The 13,905-nt window shown below is 38.3% G+C and overlaps 1 protein-coding gene and 1 pseudogene across 1 annotated transcript; one reads left to right on the top strand and one right to left on the bottom strand.

The window, feature by feature from the left end:
• Nucleotides 1-2,300: 2,300 nt before the first annotated feature.
• Nucleotides 2,301-8,184, bottom strand: LOC101291713. Its single transcript, XM_004296588.1, has 8 exons — nucleotides 8,069-8,184; nucleotides 7,632-7,669; nucleotides 7,328-7,505; nucleotides 6,978-7,054; nucleotides 6,480-6,896; nucleotides 5,333-5,857; nucleotides 4,673-4,885; nucleotides 2,301-3,430 (listed from the first exon to the last, which is right to left on the bottom strand). The coding sequence occupies exons 1-8, from the start codon at nucleotides 8,097-8,099 to the stop codon at nucleotides 2,876-2,878; spliced, it is 2,034 nt and encodes a 677-aa protein (XP_004296636.1). The 5' UTR covers nucleotides 8,100-8,184; the 3' UTR covers nucleotides 2,301-2,875.
• A 4,109-nt stretch (nucleotides 8,185-12,293) lies between these two features.
• LOC101292891 overlaps nucleotides 12,294-13,905 on the top strand; it is a 2,844-nt pseudogene continuing 1,232 nt past the window's right edge.

The following is a 13,905-nucleotide window of genomic DNA, read 5'->3' as shown; positions in this document are numbered from 1 at the left end:
AAGTAGTCTCTGTGCAGTTAACACCATTTGGGTGTTCCCAGTGAAACCAGGAAACTCAGTATGACTGCGAAAATGGCAACTTGCTCAGCAGGATTGCCGGTCATCAAACATGTTTTAATCCCATGCGGCTGTTCAAAAGGAAAACACCTTATGGTTGCCCCTGTTTCTTCTTTCACCTTCAACTCATCTTTGTCACTGTACCAAAAAGGGCATAGTTAGAGCCATCAACAAAGCCATCATCAAAAGATTTTAAGTTAGACCCAAACCTAGCTGACCAAGGACCTCTTGCCCATTTTCCCTGGGAGATTGTAACTTTGAGTTCATCATATGAGCTCACATCCACAACAATTTTGCTGCAAGAAAAAACATTCTTATTGTCAATGTCCCCGCAACTTTTCCTACAAAGTGTGACAACTGACAACTGAAAGAATGGACATCTCAGCATAGTGAATAGAAAAGACATAACCCCTGACTGGTAGCAAATCCGTTGCATACATAATGGACTATCACCATAACCTAGTTTGAAACAAAAATATGTCTAGATTTTAACTTCAGGTAACTCATTGAGCACTATCAATTCTTTTTACTAATAATAATCCATGAAACTGAATGGAGGATAATCAATCTTGAGGGTTAAATCCAAGGTTCTAAAAAACGCTGGGCGTTAGTCGGGCAGACAGCGCCCAAAAAATTAATCGGGGGTATTAATCGGATTTATTATTTTGTATTTATTTATTTTTTAATAACAAATAATTATATAAATACAATTAAAATATGTATTATAATGTCTAGAAAATAATAGAAAAAAACAACATATAACGCTGAAAATAATGAAAATACATAGCATATGTACCTTAAAAATGTATTAACAACAATGTTCTTAGGAAAATAAGAAATACAATTCAACATTTCAACAACAATGTCATTGAAGCAAGTAAGAAACGCAATTAAACAACAACATCCTTAAGAAAATCCAAAAATAAAAAACGCAATTCACCAACTAGGCAACAATGTCCAAATACAATTCAAATAACTAAAAATACATTTTGTAAGCCTACTCCTCCTATTCTTCTTCTCCACATCCTTCAAGTACTTCTTTGGTATTATAGTCAAACTCAAAATCCATAGTTTCTTCTTCCTCTTCATTTGAATCCATGGTTTTCACTTTGAAAAATATAAAATAAATAAAGTTTTTTGGCCGCCCAGGCGACCAAAAAACGGCCGGCCGCCTACACTCGCCGATTTGCCTAAAATCGGGACGGCAACCCTTCTCCAGGCGCCTAGGTGGCCGCCTAGGCCCTTTTTTAGAACTTTGGTTAAGACCATTCATAATATTAAATGTTTGAGCCAGAAAATGCACTTATCACAAAATGATTTTGCTTGTGCCAAAGAGACGACTGGATCTCATCATGACTGGCAAGTACATTGAGATTTATGAATCAGTTGCAGCATCATGATGATAAGTTGCTGAGAGAAAATTCCATATGCATTCTTACTTTGCCAAAGCCTTTTGGTCCTTCATGTTCTTCAATGGGGTGAGAGCTTCATACTGCCATCAGAATCAGACTAGGTACAGAGAACAAAATGGACTTTATAACCAATTATGTTTTACTTGTAAATTTAACTCGCATATCTAAATAACACCAGTTTTTTTTTTTAAGAGAAATGAATAATTCATTAATCAAGAGGCAATCCCATATTACAGAACTTGCAAACGCAATGCCGAAAAACTAATAATAAAAAGCATGAGTCTCCAACTCAATCAACATAGAAAGAGTGAAAGGAAACTAACAGCTCGCTTAACTATGGACCGAAGGTCCTACAACAGAAAACATAAATACAACAATACTAATAAATCTATCACACACACACCACCCACACATGCTGACATTGTCGTCACCATCACCGCCAACAATTGTGATGGAGAAAAGGATACAACTAAAATAATCGTCCAGTGTGCTTAAACACCCAATCAGGGATAGAACTTTTTTTTATATTTTTGGACCAAGGGAATTATAGAAAACTTGAATGTGAGAGATACATAATTGAAAAGAAATTGTTCTGTAACAATGCTTTTCCTTTATTAATCTGCCTTCCAAATGGGTAACATAACAATTCTTTCATTACCCAGTAACCAACAGATAACCAGTCGAGAACTATAAAATTCCTCAGGCACAAAATACAGAAGCCCCACCGCAACATGCATATTTGCTCAACTACTTCATATCTCTAGATAACACCAGTTGGTGTTGAATGTTGAAGGAAAAGTTCCAAAATATGAGACCCAGCAGATACAACTACAACAATCGTCCAGTGTGCTTAAACACCCAATCAGGGCCACCAACAAAGTTAAATCATAGAACTTTTTTTTTTATTTTTGACCAAGGGAATTATGGAAAACTTGAATGTGAGATACATAATTGAAAAGAAATTGTTCTGTAACAATGCTTTTCCTTTATTCATCTGCCTTCCAAATGGGTAACATAACAATTCTTTCATTACCCAGTAACCAACAGATAACCAGTCAACTATAAAATTCCTCAGGCACAAAATACAGAATCCCCACCGCAACATGCATATTTGCTCAACTACTTCATATCTCCAAAAACTATCTGCCCTCACATAAAACAAGGGAACGACAATTCAATACAAAAGTTTCAAACAGCCTCCCTGACAAAGCAGTCCTGGAGAATCACTTAATTGCTCTGAACAATTTACGATGAAGAATAAAGGAAAGGGAGCCCGCCTGAACCCAGACTGCTTAAGATGATCAAATTACCACCTTGAAACTTGTCAGCGAGTGAGTGAATCCATGAAATCACAATGGTACAGTAGTGTGTCATCACATACATGCCTAAGGTGCTTACCCACAACTTTAGGTTAATACAACTGTTACCTTCTCATCAACAAACTCACTGTCAGGTGTGACACCTCTTTCAGATGATGGTACTAACTCTTTGTCACTCTCTTCCAACTGCAGTACTTGAGATAAACTATCAGATATTTGCTGTACAGCATCATGTTCATATACAACCGAATCCGTTTTGGAGCTACTCTCATGTTCAGTTTCGGCAAATTCTTTGCCACTACTTCCTTTCATCTCCAAGGCTTGATCGGAAATATTAGAAATTTCCTTAACAGTCTCAAGAGCAAGTGAATCAGAGGCATCTTTAGTTGCACAAGCTTGTTGTCTGGCTTTCCTTTCCTTAACAGTCTCCAAGGCTTGATCGGAAAGATTAGAAATTTCCTTAACAGTCTCAAGAGCAAGTGAATCAGAGGCATCTTTAGTTGCACAAGCCTGTTGTCTGGCTTTCCTTTCCTTCAAGGACCTTTCGCGGTCATCATAAAATTCAAAATCATCAACTATAGATGTCCGTGCATCATGATCATTGAAAATTTTCAATAGCTCAATTCCTTGGTTCAGATTCACCTATTATCAACAAAGAACTAAGAATCAGCAAAAAGAGCCAAATGAAAATAAAGTACAATGACACTGTCCTTGATTAACAAAAAATAGGTAAAAGGAAGCAGATAATGCATGGAACATATACATATAAATGAATAACTGGCATTCAGCGACAGAGTTTGATATTTCAGCATTACCAAGTAACTAGATGGATATAAGACCTGACAAAAACTGTGCTCCAGCTAGTTAGCACTTTCTAACAGAGCTTTTTCTCTGTGGAAGGACTCGAGTCCCTAGTGGGTGGAGTGGCTAATAGATGTCATTAAAGGAGTTGATATTAAACTGATACATAAGGGAAGTGTGGTAGCTATGTAGAAGATGATGTAATTTTAATTTTATCTTTAGGGTTACCCTCATTTACCCTATCCTTGTGGATTGGGCTGAGTGGTAAGTTTCCTTAGTGTTATTGTAATTTAGGCCTTTGTTAGGCTCTTCCTTTGGGTTTACCCCTTTGGAACCATTAATGAAGCTTTTCATTAATTCCAAAAAAGAAAAGGGGAAGTGTGGTACCCTTTCCTTCACCCAGGTTGTCTACCTATTGTTTCAGCCAAGGTCTAATGAGGCCAGTAACATTGTACACTCAGTCTTGTGCTACTCTTTCATATCAATGAAATTTCTGGTTCTGAGTGGTCGATCCCAACTAGATTCCCAATAAAACTCAACTACCATGTATTTCTAATTAAAGGAGTGAAAAACTTATACAGTTGTTCAAATCTATTCACCTATTGCAGTTTTAACCAAAACTATGATTCTTTATCTGCACAAGAGTCCAGGATCACAAAGAGCAGACCCAACATGACCCCTTGAAGGTTTAAAGTGGACAGGGTTACTCATAGACAGAGGTCATCATAAGTGGAAAGCAAGAAAGTTCCAAAAAAGAGCCAGACTTAACAACTGACAATGTGTGCAATAAATATACTCAAGGAAATGACCTACATATATGGAAGATAAACAACCTATGATTTTGGACATTACAAGAAGAACATGGCAAACGCCATGTTAGCAGAATATCAATGTATACAGAGTTATAAAACTTTAAAGCCCTAGGCAATCATTCAAAATCTTATCCACATTTAGTTGGAAAAGAGCAACCAACTAAAAACCCAGGTCATTTGACAACCAAATCAAGCTCCATAACTGTTTTAGTATCTAAATGAACTCGGAGATTATCTAAATGCAAGTGACAGATGGAGAGAGATTAACTACCTCCTGACAATCTCGGCTGTGAGTGACAGGCTTATTATCATTATTTTCTAGTAGAATGTGACGGAAGCGAATGTTAGGAACATCCTTAATAATGTGCCACTGAACTGGAAATTGGCCATTCCACCTATCTTGCTGCCAGTAATCAGCATCTTTTTCAAAATCTACTGGTCCAACCATTTCGGCTACTCCGCAAAACTGTCCGCTAGCATTAACCTGTTGCAACCAAAAAAGTCTTAGGAGGACTGACTTGTAATTTAGACCATATCACCAGAACACAAATAGGAATTTCTTGTAAGTATAGCTAACGTCCCAACAGAGATGTATAGAAATAAATGTACTAACTTGAGCAACACTGAGCATAAATCCAGCCTTTTGTGTAAGGTTACTTAAACAGAACAACTGAAACTAATATCTTTCAACACAACATACGTGAGCCAGATAAGCAAGAAAAATGACATATCGAACCAATTCCAAAACGTAAAGCACCAATTTGCTTGCCATAAAAATTGTAGATTACCAGACCGTGCATGGACATTAATACCCAGTAAGCATCTTCGTAGTTGTGATGCCGAAAAATCAATTATATCCCCCCAAATTAAAACCCTAAACTAAGCACAAAGACCCCGTCAACAATTAGGAAGATAGGAACTCAAAGCATACCGAAAATAAGAGGAAGATTGGACAGCTGCATTTTATCCTCTTCGCCTCATGATAAGCAGCATCAAGCTTTTTGTTTCCATGGGGAGTGCTGGCCCAAACACTGTATTTAATACTTTTATGAACATTATCCTCACTGAAAGACTTAATGATAAAGAACTTTGCCTCCTTGTAATCTGTGACAAAATCCTGCCGGTTAATTGAGTCAAGGTTGATTCCAGAAGCAGATAAATCCATTTTCCTGGCACTAGATGAAGAGCCCTGGTCAGAAACGCTCTTGTCCTTCAGCTTTGAAGCCCTCGGTCCTCGATTGCGGTCATTGGAGATATCATGTGAATTACTGAAAACAGAAACTGAATCCCAGTCCCTCTCTCTTCTTCTACCCTTGTCAACAGTCAGTCGGCTCGGGTCATTACCAAACGAGTAAGAAAGGGAAGGACCACCAAAGTTGGAGCCCTGATGAGAAGTATTCTGTGGGTAGCGCCCTGTAAAGGAACTAGATACCAGCCCATATCCATGCATTGACCTCTGTGGATGAGAAATCTGAAATTAGATCATAGATAGATCAACTCTTAGTCACACCCCATGTGCAACCAGTTGAATGGTCAAGATTACAAGTAAAAATGGAAAATCTACACTTATCATGATATGATAAACAAACTTTGTAATCAACACACACACAATTGTAGCCAAAAGGTGCCAAATATGAATCCTGAGATGAGATAACTGTACGAATGACATCCGTGTAATGGTTAAAATTCCAACTATTCAAGAAAACATGCACACATGGATGGGCAGTGTGTCATGCAAGAGATATTACTTACACCTAGTATCATTGTCCTCATGCAAATAAAAAAAAAATACTGGCATTGTTTTTTCCTTTCTCAAAGGGCTTGGTATTGTGACCTTATTGCATCTTTCAAAATTTTCCATGTTATTCATTTAACTTTTATAATGATAAAGATGCAGAAAGATAACAAATATAATGGTGATAGATTACCAACATGTCTCCCATATGAGAACATGTAAATATGAAAAAAGTTGCTGATATGTATAGTCTAATAGCAAGAATATTAAGAAACAGTATGTACTTTCAGCAACAGCTCTTCATTATGCAGTGACAATAGTGAAATGTTAAATGCAAACGAACCTGCCCAACACTCTGTTCATAAGATCCAAGTATGCCCATAGGCTGAGGATAAATCCCTGGAGATGCTAAAGGGCTCGAACCAAGATTTCCAGACAGATCTGCTCCACTAAATGATCTAAAATTTACAAAGTAACCTGATCCTGGCCCAAAGGCCATGTTGTCAGTGCTGCTACTCTCTGAGGTCATCAGCTCAGTCGGCGTCAATGGAAAAGCTGAAGTAATAGGAGACAGACTTGGAGGAGACGGTTGTGGGTAATAAGATGGAGAGAAGGGGACCTGTTGTGGAGAATACAGTTGGCCATCTACGAAATAAGAAGCCAAAGGTGTAGTGACTGGTGAATATTGTCCATATGCAATTTCGGGATTGAAACCATAACCAGAGTGATACAGAAGAGACGGATTATCACTGTACATGACCTAAACAGTCAAATAAGAAAACAAAATTAAGTTTAACTCGGAAGGATAACAGAAATATTGCATGGTAAAAATTGAACTCACCGGTGATACAATATGCATTCCATCAGTATTGAGATACTGAGGATATCCATCCCAAGTACCAGTGCTACTTCCATAACCTGAAACCAAACTGAACTTGATAATATGCTTCCAATATTTGAACTCTAGTATGTAAACAATGGCAGAATTTTGTTATCACCAACAAAAGTTTGTTGTACTGGTTATCAATAAAACTTTTACAAGTCAACATTTTAAACATAGTTCACAAAATTTGTAAAAGAAACAAAAAGCTCTGAAGACCACCTGAGATTTGACAGGAATAAGACAACTACTAATTTGAGCTTCTTAATCTTCCTAAATCAATCATAGCAGCAAAAAGCCAAGAAACTAACCACTATAAGACATACTCGGTTCGTTGGACCCATACAAATTGAGTGGATGGGTGGAGCTATGTTCTCCACCACCATCTGAAAACTTGGGTTGTTCTGTGGCATTGTGTGAAGGCCCTGTTATGAGTGCAGCCGGAGAAGGATTTGCTGAAGCTATCCTCTCATCTTTGGGCGAAGCTGGCTGATGATAAAGAACGAAATGAAGTGCCAATAAAAAAACAAAAAAAAAACATTCACCTAAGCTTCCAAACTACATGAAAATAAAGGAAACTGAGGCAATGTTGTGGATGGGTACACAAGAACATACCTGCTCTTTCAAGACATCTGGCTTAACAGGCCTCTCTCCTGCATTTAGAATTAAAAAAAAGTTCAGTATCTCAGTAGAAATAAGAAGCACATGCATTGCAAAAATCAAGGCTGAATAGAAAAGAAATCTACAATTTCAATGTGAGACACTTGGGAGCTAATGTGGACCGAAACACAGGGAAAGACGACGGAGATCTGAAATGATCGCGCAGACTTTCCCTGCCAACTCCCTCATCATTTGAGCAACCCTAACTATCCCTTGTGATGGGTTAGATTTTAGGGTTTTGTAATCAAGAAATCAACACCCATCATAGTGCATTTGGCACCTTAACCCAACCAAGATTTCTCATCAAATCAAAGAAAACACAATCCCGGAATTCTCAATTCAACCACACCCAAAAACCAACAAGTAACCAAAAATCAAATTGGGGGCCTTACCGGTGGAGACGATTCGATCTTGGTCGTCCATGAATCAGAGATCTTAGACAAGAGCAGCTACGAGCGGAACAAAATTTAATATTCCGAAAACAAATGAAAGCGAAAGAAAGAAAGAAAAGAGGGGTTTTTGGTGTTTTGAGACAGAGAGAGGGTTTTAGGTTTTCATACGATTCACTCCTCCCCAAAAATTATTGATAAATAAATATTTCAATTAAGGCGGTTTCGTTTTAAATTTTGGGAAATACCAACATTTCATTCTGACATTGACTTGAACCGAAAATTTCCGTGTTTTGTTTTTTTTTTTAATTCTTTTATTTCTGAATTTTAATATTCTAATTCTTACATCTTTATGGTATGTTTATTTATATGAAATGAAAAAATTATGAATTAATTAGAGACAACTTAAATGGTAGTCTATGTGAAAATATTTCATTTTCATTCGAGTGTTTACTCACTAATTGTAGATACACCACCACCATAATCCAACTAAGTGAGTGCTAGTAGCCAAATCTCGCATACGAGAGTCAAAGAGTGAAAAACCATCTATGGTGAACAACGAGTTGTATATTACAAAAACTTAAAATACACTACCTCATGTATAGGGAGGGTTGTTTATTGTTTACACCTTGGGAATGTGTGTCTAGTTCTCTTGCTCGGTATCGTGACCTGTCAAAACAACCAAACATCAGAAGATAGATCAGGGTTGTTAGTCTATAACTCTCCGATGTTTATGTCAGAATGGATAATGACTAAGCAGAGTATGAGATAGAACAAATTAGGACTTATCTCATATGGAAGTTTGTGTATAATTTATGTAGGCTATATGTTGGAGACTATGCCCGGACTTACGCCTGTAATCTCAGCCCAGGGCCAACGGGTACGTCCAAACTTAGCTCAATGTTTTGGGCTATGGGCTAGCCCAGCCCAAGCCAATAGACGGGCTTTGTTCAGCCCATTTTTAAACAGGTAGGGTATGGGCAACACTCTTGAAGCCCTGGGCCGGCTCATGGCCCTGCCCGTATGGTAGAATTTAGGGTCGGCCTGCCAAATTGAGTAAATATATGTTTTTATATAAATGACTATTTAAAGAATATCATTAGTGTATTAAATGTATTACAATTTCATTTACATCACACAAAAATAACTCTAAAAGTAACTTTTCTTAATTAAATCTAATATTTTTACTCTCGTAACTACTATAAATAATGTCACATCCCGACTCTTAAATTTTTACCCTAATTACTGGCATGGTGTTAGCAGGAGTTTTTATCATCTTCGTTAATGAATTTATAGTTTCAAAGGTCCATAGAGGTGTTTTGAGAGACGAGTATTTTCGTAGGAGAAATATTTAAAGACGGTAAAAAGGGTAAATTTTGGTTAGTAAAAGGTAAAATATTATTGGGTTATGTTTTGGGGTGTATTTTTATTTAGTGTTGAGTTTTAAATGGTTGGGTTGTGGAACCGGTTTGGGAAGCCCAAACCTTATTTTTCTCTCTCTTTTTCCCCGACACTCTCTCCTCTCCCCCGATTATCCTTCCTCCGCCAGCATTCTCCGCCACTGCCTGCCACCGTCCGGCTAGCTCCGACTGCGCCACCAGTCCCAATCGAACCACCATCTTCTCCTCTCCATTCCTGGTTAGGTGATCGAGCCTCTACCATCGCCGTGTGGAGGAAAACGCCACTGGAAGTCCAGCCGCCATAGCCAGCGATCCTTGGCTCATCTTGTAGCTCTCATCTAGAGTAGTAATCCCTCGAAAGGTTTTGGTTCGATTCGTGCTTGGTAAAGAGAAATCAATGATTGAACTCTAGGGCTCAATTTACTGTTTTAAGTCGATTACCCAATCTAGGCTTGGAATTGGTGTTTGTGGTACAAATTGTTTAGATTGCTGAGAGGATGGTTGTGCTAAAATTTGGTGGGCATTGGAGGTGGTCGAAAAATGGCTACCAGCTGCCGCTGTTAGGTAGTTTTCCAGGGTTTTAAGTTTGTTATATCAAGAGGAGTCTAATGATGTGAAGTTTGAAATTTTTGGAGGAGTTTTGGATAGGTTTAGGATTTTTTTCAAAGATTGGAGAATTTGGTAGTTAATGGGGTAGAATCCGGCCGTGAGATTAATATTGTTAAGATTGTAGAAAGTTATAATAAGGCTGCCGATGTTTGTGGTGAGTTTGGACCGTATCGAATTAAGAATAACGAAGTTAGGCAAGGATGGACGTGTTTAAGGCTCACATTTAATTTTGTCTATTTTTGTGTAAGTAATGAATTTTAGTTGGGAATTTAATTATGTATTTGGAACAGGATATGGGGAGGCTTGAGCATAAGAGGCCTCGGATCGACATCAGACTTAGGCCTAAAATTTGCGAGTGGACTTTTGTTTTAAATAATATGCGCATGGTTTATTGTTGAGCAATTTCTTTTGTTGGAGCATTTGACGATTTTATTTATTTTGGAAAGTTACCAAAAATGGGATTTTTCAGTGAATTATAAATATATTTATGAGGAGAGTATGTATATAAATACTAGCTAGCCATACGTGTCTGTCCACCTTAATGAAGTAGTATATAACCGCATTATGGTGTGACGTGAGCGTTAGACGCGAGTGTAGTAGCCCTATATGAGTGTTTAATTCATATAGGGGGTATGGGTACATATTTGTACACCCATCCGTCCACCTTAATGGCGTAGTGTATAACTGTATTATGGTGTGACGTGAGCGTCCACCTTAATGATGTAATGTATAACTGCATTATGGTGTGACGTGAGAGTTAGACGCAAGCGTAGTAGCCCTATATAAATTACTTTAAATCCATAAAATTTATATAGGGAGCAGGGTTCTAAAGGGCGCCGCCTTGCTCCTCCGCTGTAGACAGAGCTCAACCGCCCGGATTTTCCCCTAGGCGTTCAGGTTAGGCGGCCAGCCGCCTAGGCGGTCAAGGCGCCGCCGAGGCGTTGCAGGCGAGTCTAAGGCGGTCTTGGTCAAGGCGGAACTATGCGTCGAAGGCGCTTCCAAAAAAAAAACCCAATAAAAATAGCGGGCTTACGTAACCTAATTCCCAAATTGGTTTCTCATTCTCCTAAACTACCCGACCTTGCTGTTTCCCCTCTCCCAAACTGATCAACCTTGCCGATTCGCCTCTCCCAAATTGAGCGACCTCGCCGTTCTCTACCGGTCAGTGACCTTCTCCGCTCGTCGTCGACTCTCTCTCTCTTTCTTGTTCTGTCTTGACAGGTATTTCTTTAAATCTCTGCTTCTATTGCTTCTATGAAAACAATATTCTTATGTTTTTGGCTGGCTGCTTGTGTTGTTGGCTTGTTGCCTTGTTGGGTTTTGATTCTCCTTCTTATATTGTTAATCTGTTATACAGCTAAGAAGACAAGGCAGCAATCAGTTGGGACTTATTGGGAGAGAACTCAGAGAAGTGAATATACTTCTCAATCTGTTGGCGACTTGGCGGTGCGCAGTTCCCACTTCCCAGTTATATTCTGGATTTCTGGTATGAATATACTTCCCAAGTTCCCACTTCCTAGTTCTTTGAAAGTTGAAATTGATAACAGACTTCGATCATAAATATTGTTCAGTACCCTCTTACATATATACTGGACTTCTGCTTGTATGTATAATTGATTAATTGTATATATGTTATGGACTTCTGCTTGTATAGTTGTATGTATATATGTTCGGTACCCTCTGTCCCTCTTATATATATATATATATATACACACCATAAATATTGAAAGAAGTTTAAAGACACCAATTGTACATTACCTTATATATCAATATATGTATGTTGGCCTGTTGGGGGCTCTCTCAATTCATCTGACACAAGATGCTCTTGTTGTTTAGAGTCATCTTTATGGTGTGAATCAAAATAGAAAATTTAGATTATGATTATGGTGACATATGATCCATTCTTCGCCCAAATTATTCTTTCCTGCAAAGAGATTTTCATTTGTGTGTATAACACTATAACTGTATATATTTTGGTTATAATGAGTTAGGTAGTAGTACCTAATGGCAGTTTTGAGGATCATGCATTAACTGAGGGGATGGACTGATCCCATGAAGTTTGCAGGGAATACATGAGTATTCAATATATTATATGTATAAATCTGTGAAGTTTGCAGTGGTATTGTTAATCTGTTAAGGTCCTTAAGGAACTAATTAAGGATAGCAATGCGTATGTGTATGAGTGTATCACTATATAATGGCTTGTTTCTTGCTAGAAAATGGCTGGTAGTAGTCGTACTACATCTTCCGGAGGGTCAAATGCAATGTCAGAGATAGATGTGTCTTTGAAGCGTAATTCCGAAGATGTTGGATGGGAATATGGGGCATTGGTGAACCCTTCAAATTTAGACAAAGTGAAGTGCAAGTTATGTGGGAAAGTATTTAGTGGTGGAATATATCGGCTTAAGCAACATATTGCCCATGTGAAGGGGAATGCGGCTTCATGTAATAAGTCTTCGGATGAGGATAAGAAGAAGTGCAAGCAAGCTATTGATGAAGCACACAATAAGAAGAGACATAAGTATCAACGTGAACAGGAAGTGAGGCAAGAGGTTATTCTTGAAAGGGATGAGGAGGTTGAAGGGAGTATCGGATCCAGAAAACTCCCCCGTACTCTTGGGTCTATGGATAGTTTTGCATCCATCATCGATCCGGATTCTTCAATGAATGGAAGTAAGAAGACAAGGCAGCAAAATATTAATGATGCACTTTGGAAGCAAAGAACACATCAAGTGCATCAATATTTGGCTCGATGGGTGTATGAATCCGATATTCCTTTCAATGCTATTGATAATGATAGCTTTAAAAGGTTTGTGGAAGTGGTTGATCAATTTGGCTCCGGTTACAAACCTCCAACCCAATACCAATTGAGAGAGCCATTATTGAAGGAAGAGGTAGAGAGAACTAAAGGCCTATTGAAGAAGCAAGAAGAAGAGTGGGCAGTGAATGGTTGCTCCATTATGACGGATGCTTGGACCGATAGGAGAAGAAGAAGTATCATGAATTTGTGTGTCAATTGCAAAGAAGGCACTACTTTTCTTTCTTCTAAGGAAGCATCAGATGAAGCACACACCGGTTCCTATATATTTGAGTATGTGGACAAATGCATTAAAGAAGTTGGGCAGGAAAATGTAGTTCAAGTAATAACAGACAATGCTTCAAATAATATGGCAGCAGGTGACTTGTTGAAGTTGAAGAGGCCAAACATATTTTGGACTTCATGTGCAACCCACACCTTGAACCTTATGCTTCAAGGAATTGGAAACCAACCTAGATTCAAAGGGGATCGAGAAGGCTAAGGCATTTACCATCTACATTTATGCACATCACAAGACATTATCATTGATGAGGAGGTTTACCAAGAAAAAAGATATAGTGAGGCCGGGAGTCACTAGATTTGCAACCGCTTTTCTAACTTTACAAAGTTTGATGGAGAAGAAAAGTGAGTTGAGGGCTATGGTTGCTAGTAGTGAATGGAGTGCAAGCAAGCATTCAAAGAGTGCAAAAGGGAAAGCAGCATTTAATACCGCTTTGAGTGCCGCTTTTTGGAATGGGGTAACTCTTTGCTTGAAGGTCTTTGCTCCTTTAGTTAAGGTGCTTCGCCTTGTTGATGGAGATAAGAAGCCCTCCATGGGTTTTGTGTATGGAGAGTTACATAGAGCAAAAGAGGAGATTAAAGAGGCATTCAAGCATCAAGAACTTCACTTTCGACCAATTTTGGATATAATTGATGGGAAAGGTCGTGATCGATTAGATGGTCCACTTCATTTGGTAGCCTACCTATTGAACCCTTATTATACTTGTAATGATCCAAGCATAGAAAATGATAGT

The sequence above is a fragment of the Fragaria vesca genome, linkage group LG4 (assembly GCF_000184155.1).
Source record: "Fragaria vesca subsp. vesca linkage group LG4, FraVesHawaii_1.0, whole genome shotgun sequence".
NCBI classification, from domain to species: domain Eukaryota; kingdom Viridiplantae; phylum Streptophyta; class Magnoliopsida; order Rosales; family Rosaceae; genus Fragaria; species Fragaria vesca.
Note: the sequence above shows the minus strand (reverse complement) of the source record. Positions and strands in the feature narration are given on the sequence as shown.

What these genes read in the sequence shown, in the direction of transcription:
- LOC101291713 (XM_004296588.1), bottom strand. Translation starts at nt 8,099, where the DNA reads ATGGACGACCAAGATCGAATCGTCTCCACCG. An exon ending in ACCGAGTATGTCTTATAGTG is followed by an intron (nt 7,055 to 7,327) that starts GTTAGTTTCTTG and finishes GTTTGGTTTCAG; the next exon opens with GTTATGGAAGTAGCACTGGT. An exon ending in GAATGCATATTGTATCACCG is followed by an intron (nt 6,897 to 6,977) that starts GTGAGTTCAATT and finishes TTGACTGTTTAG; the next exon opens with GTCATGTACAGTGATAATCC.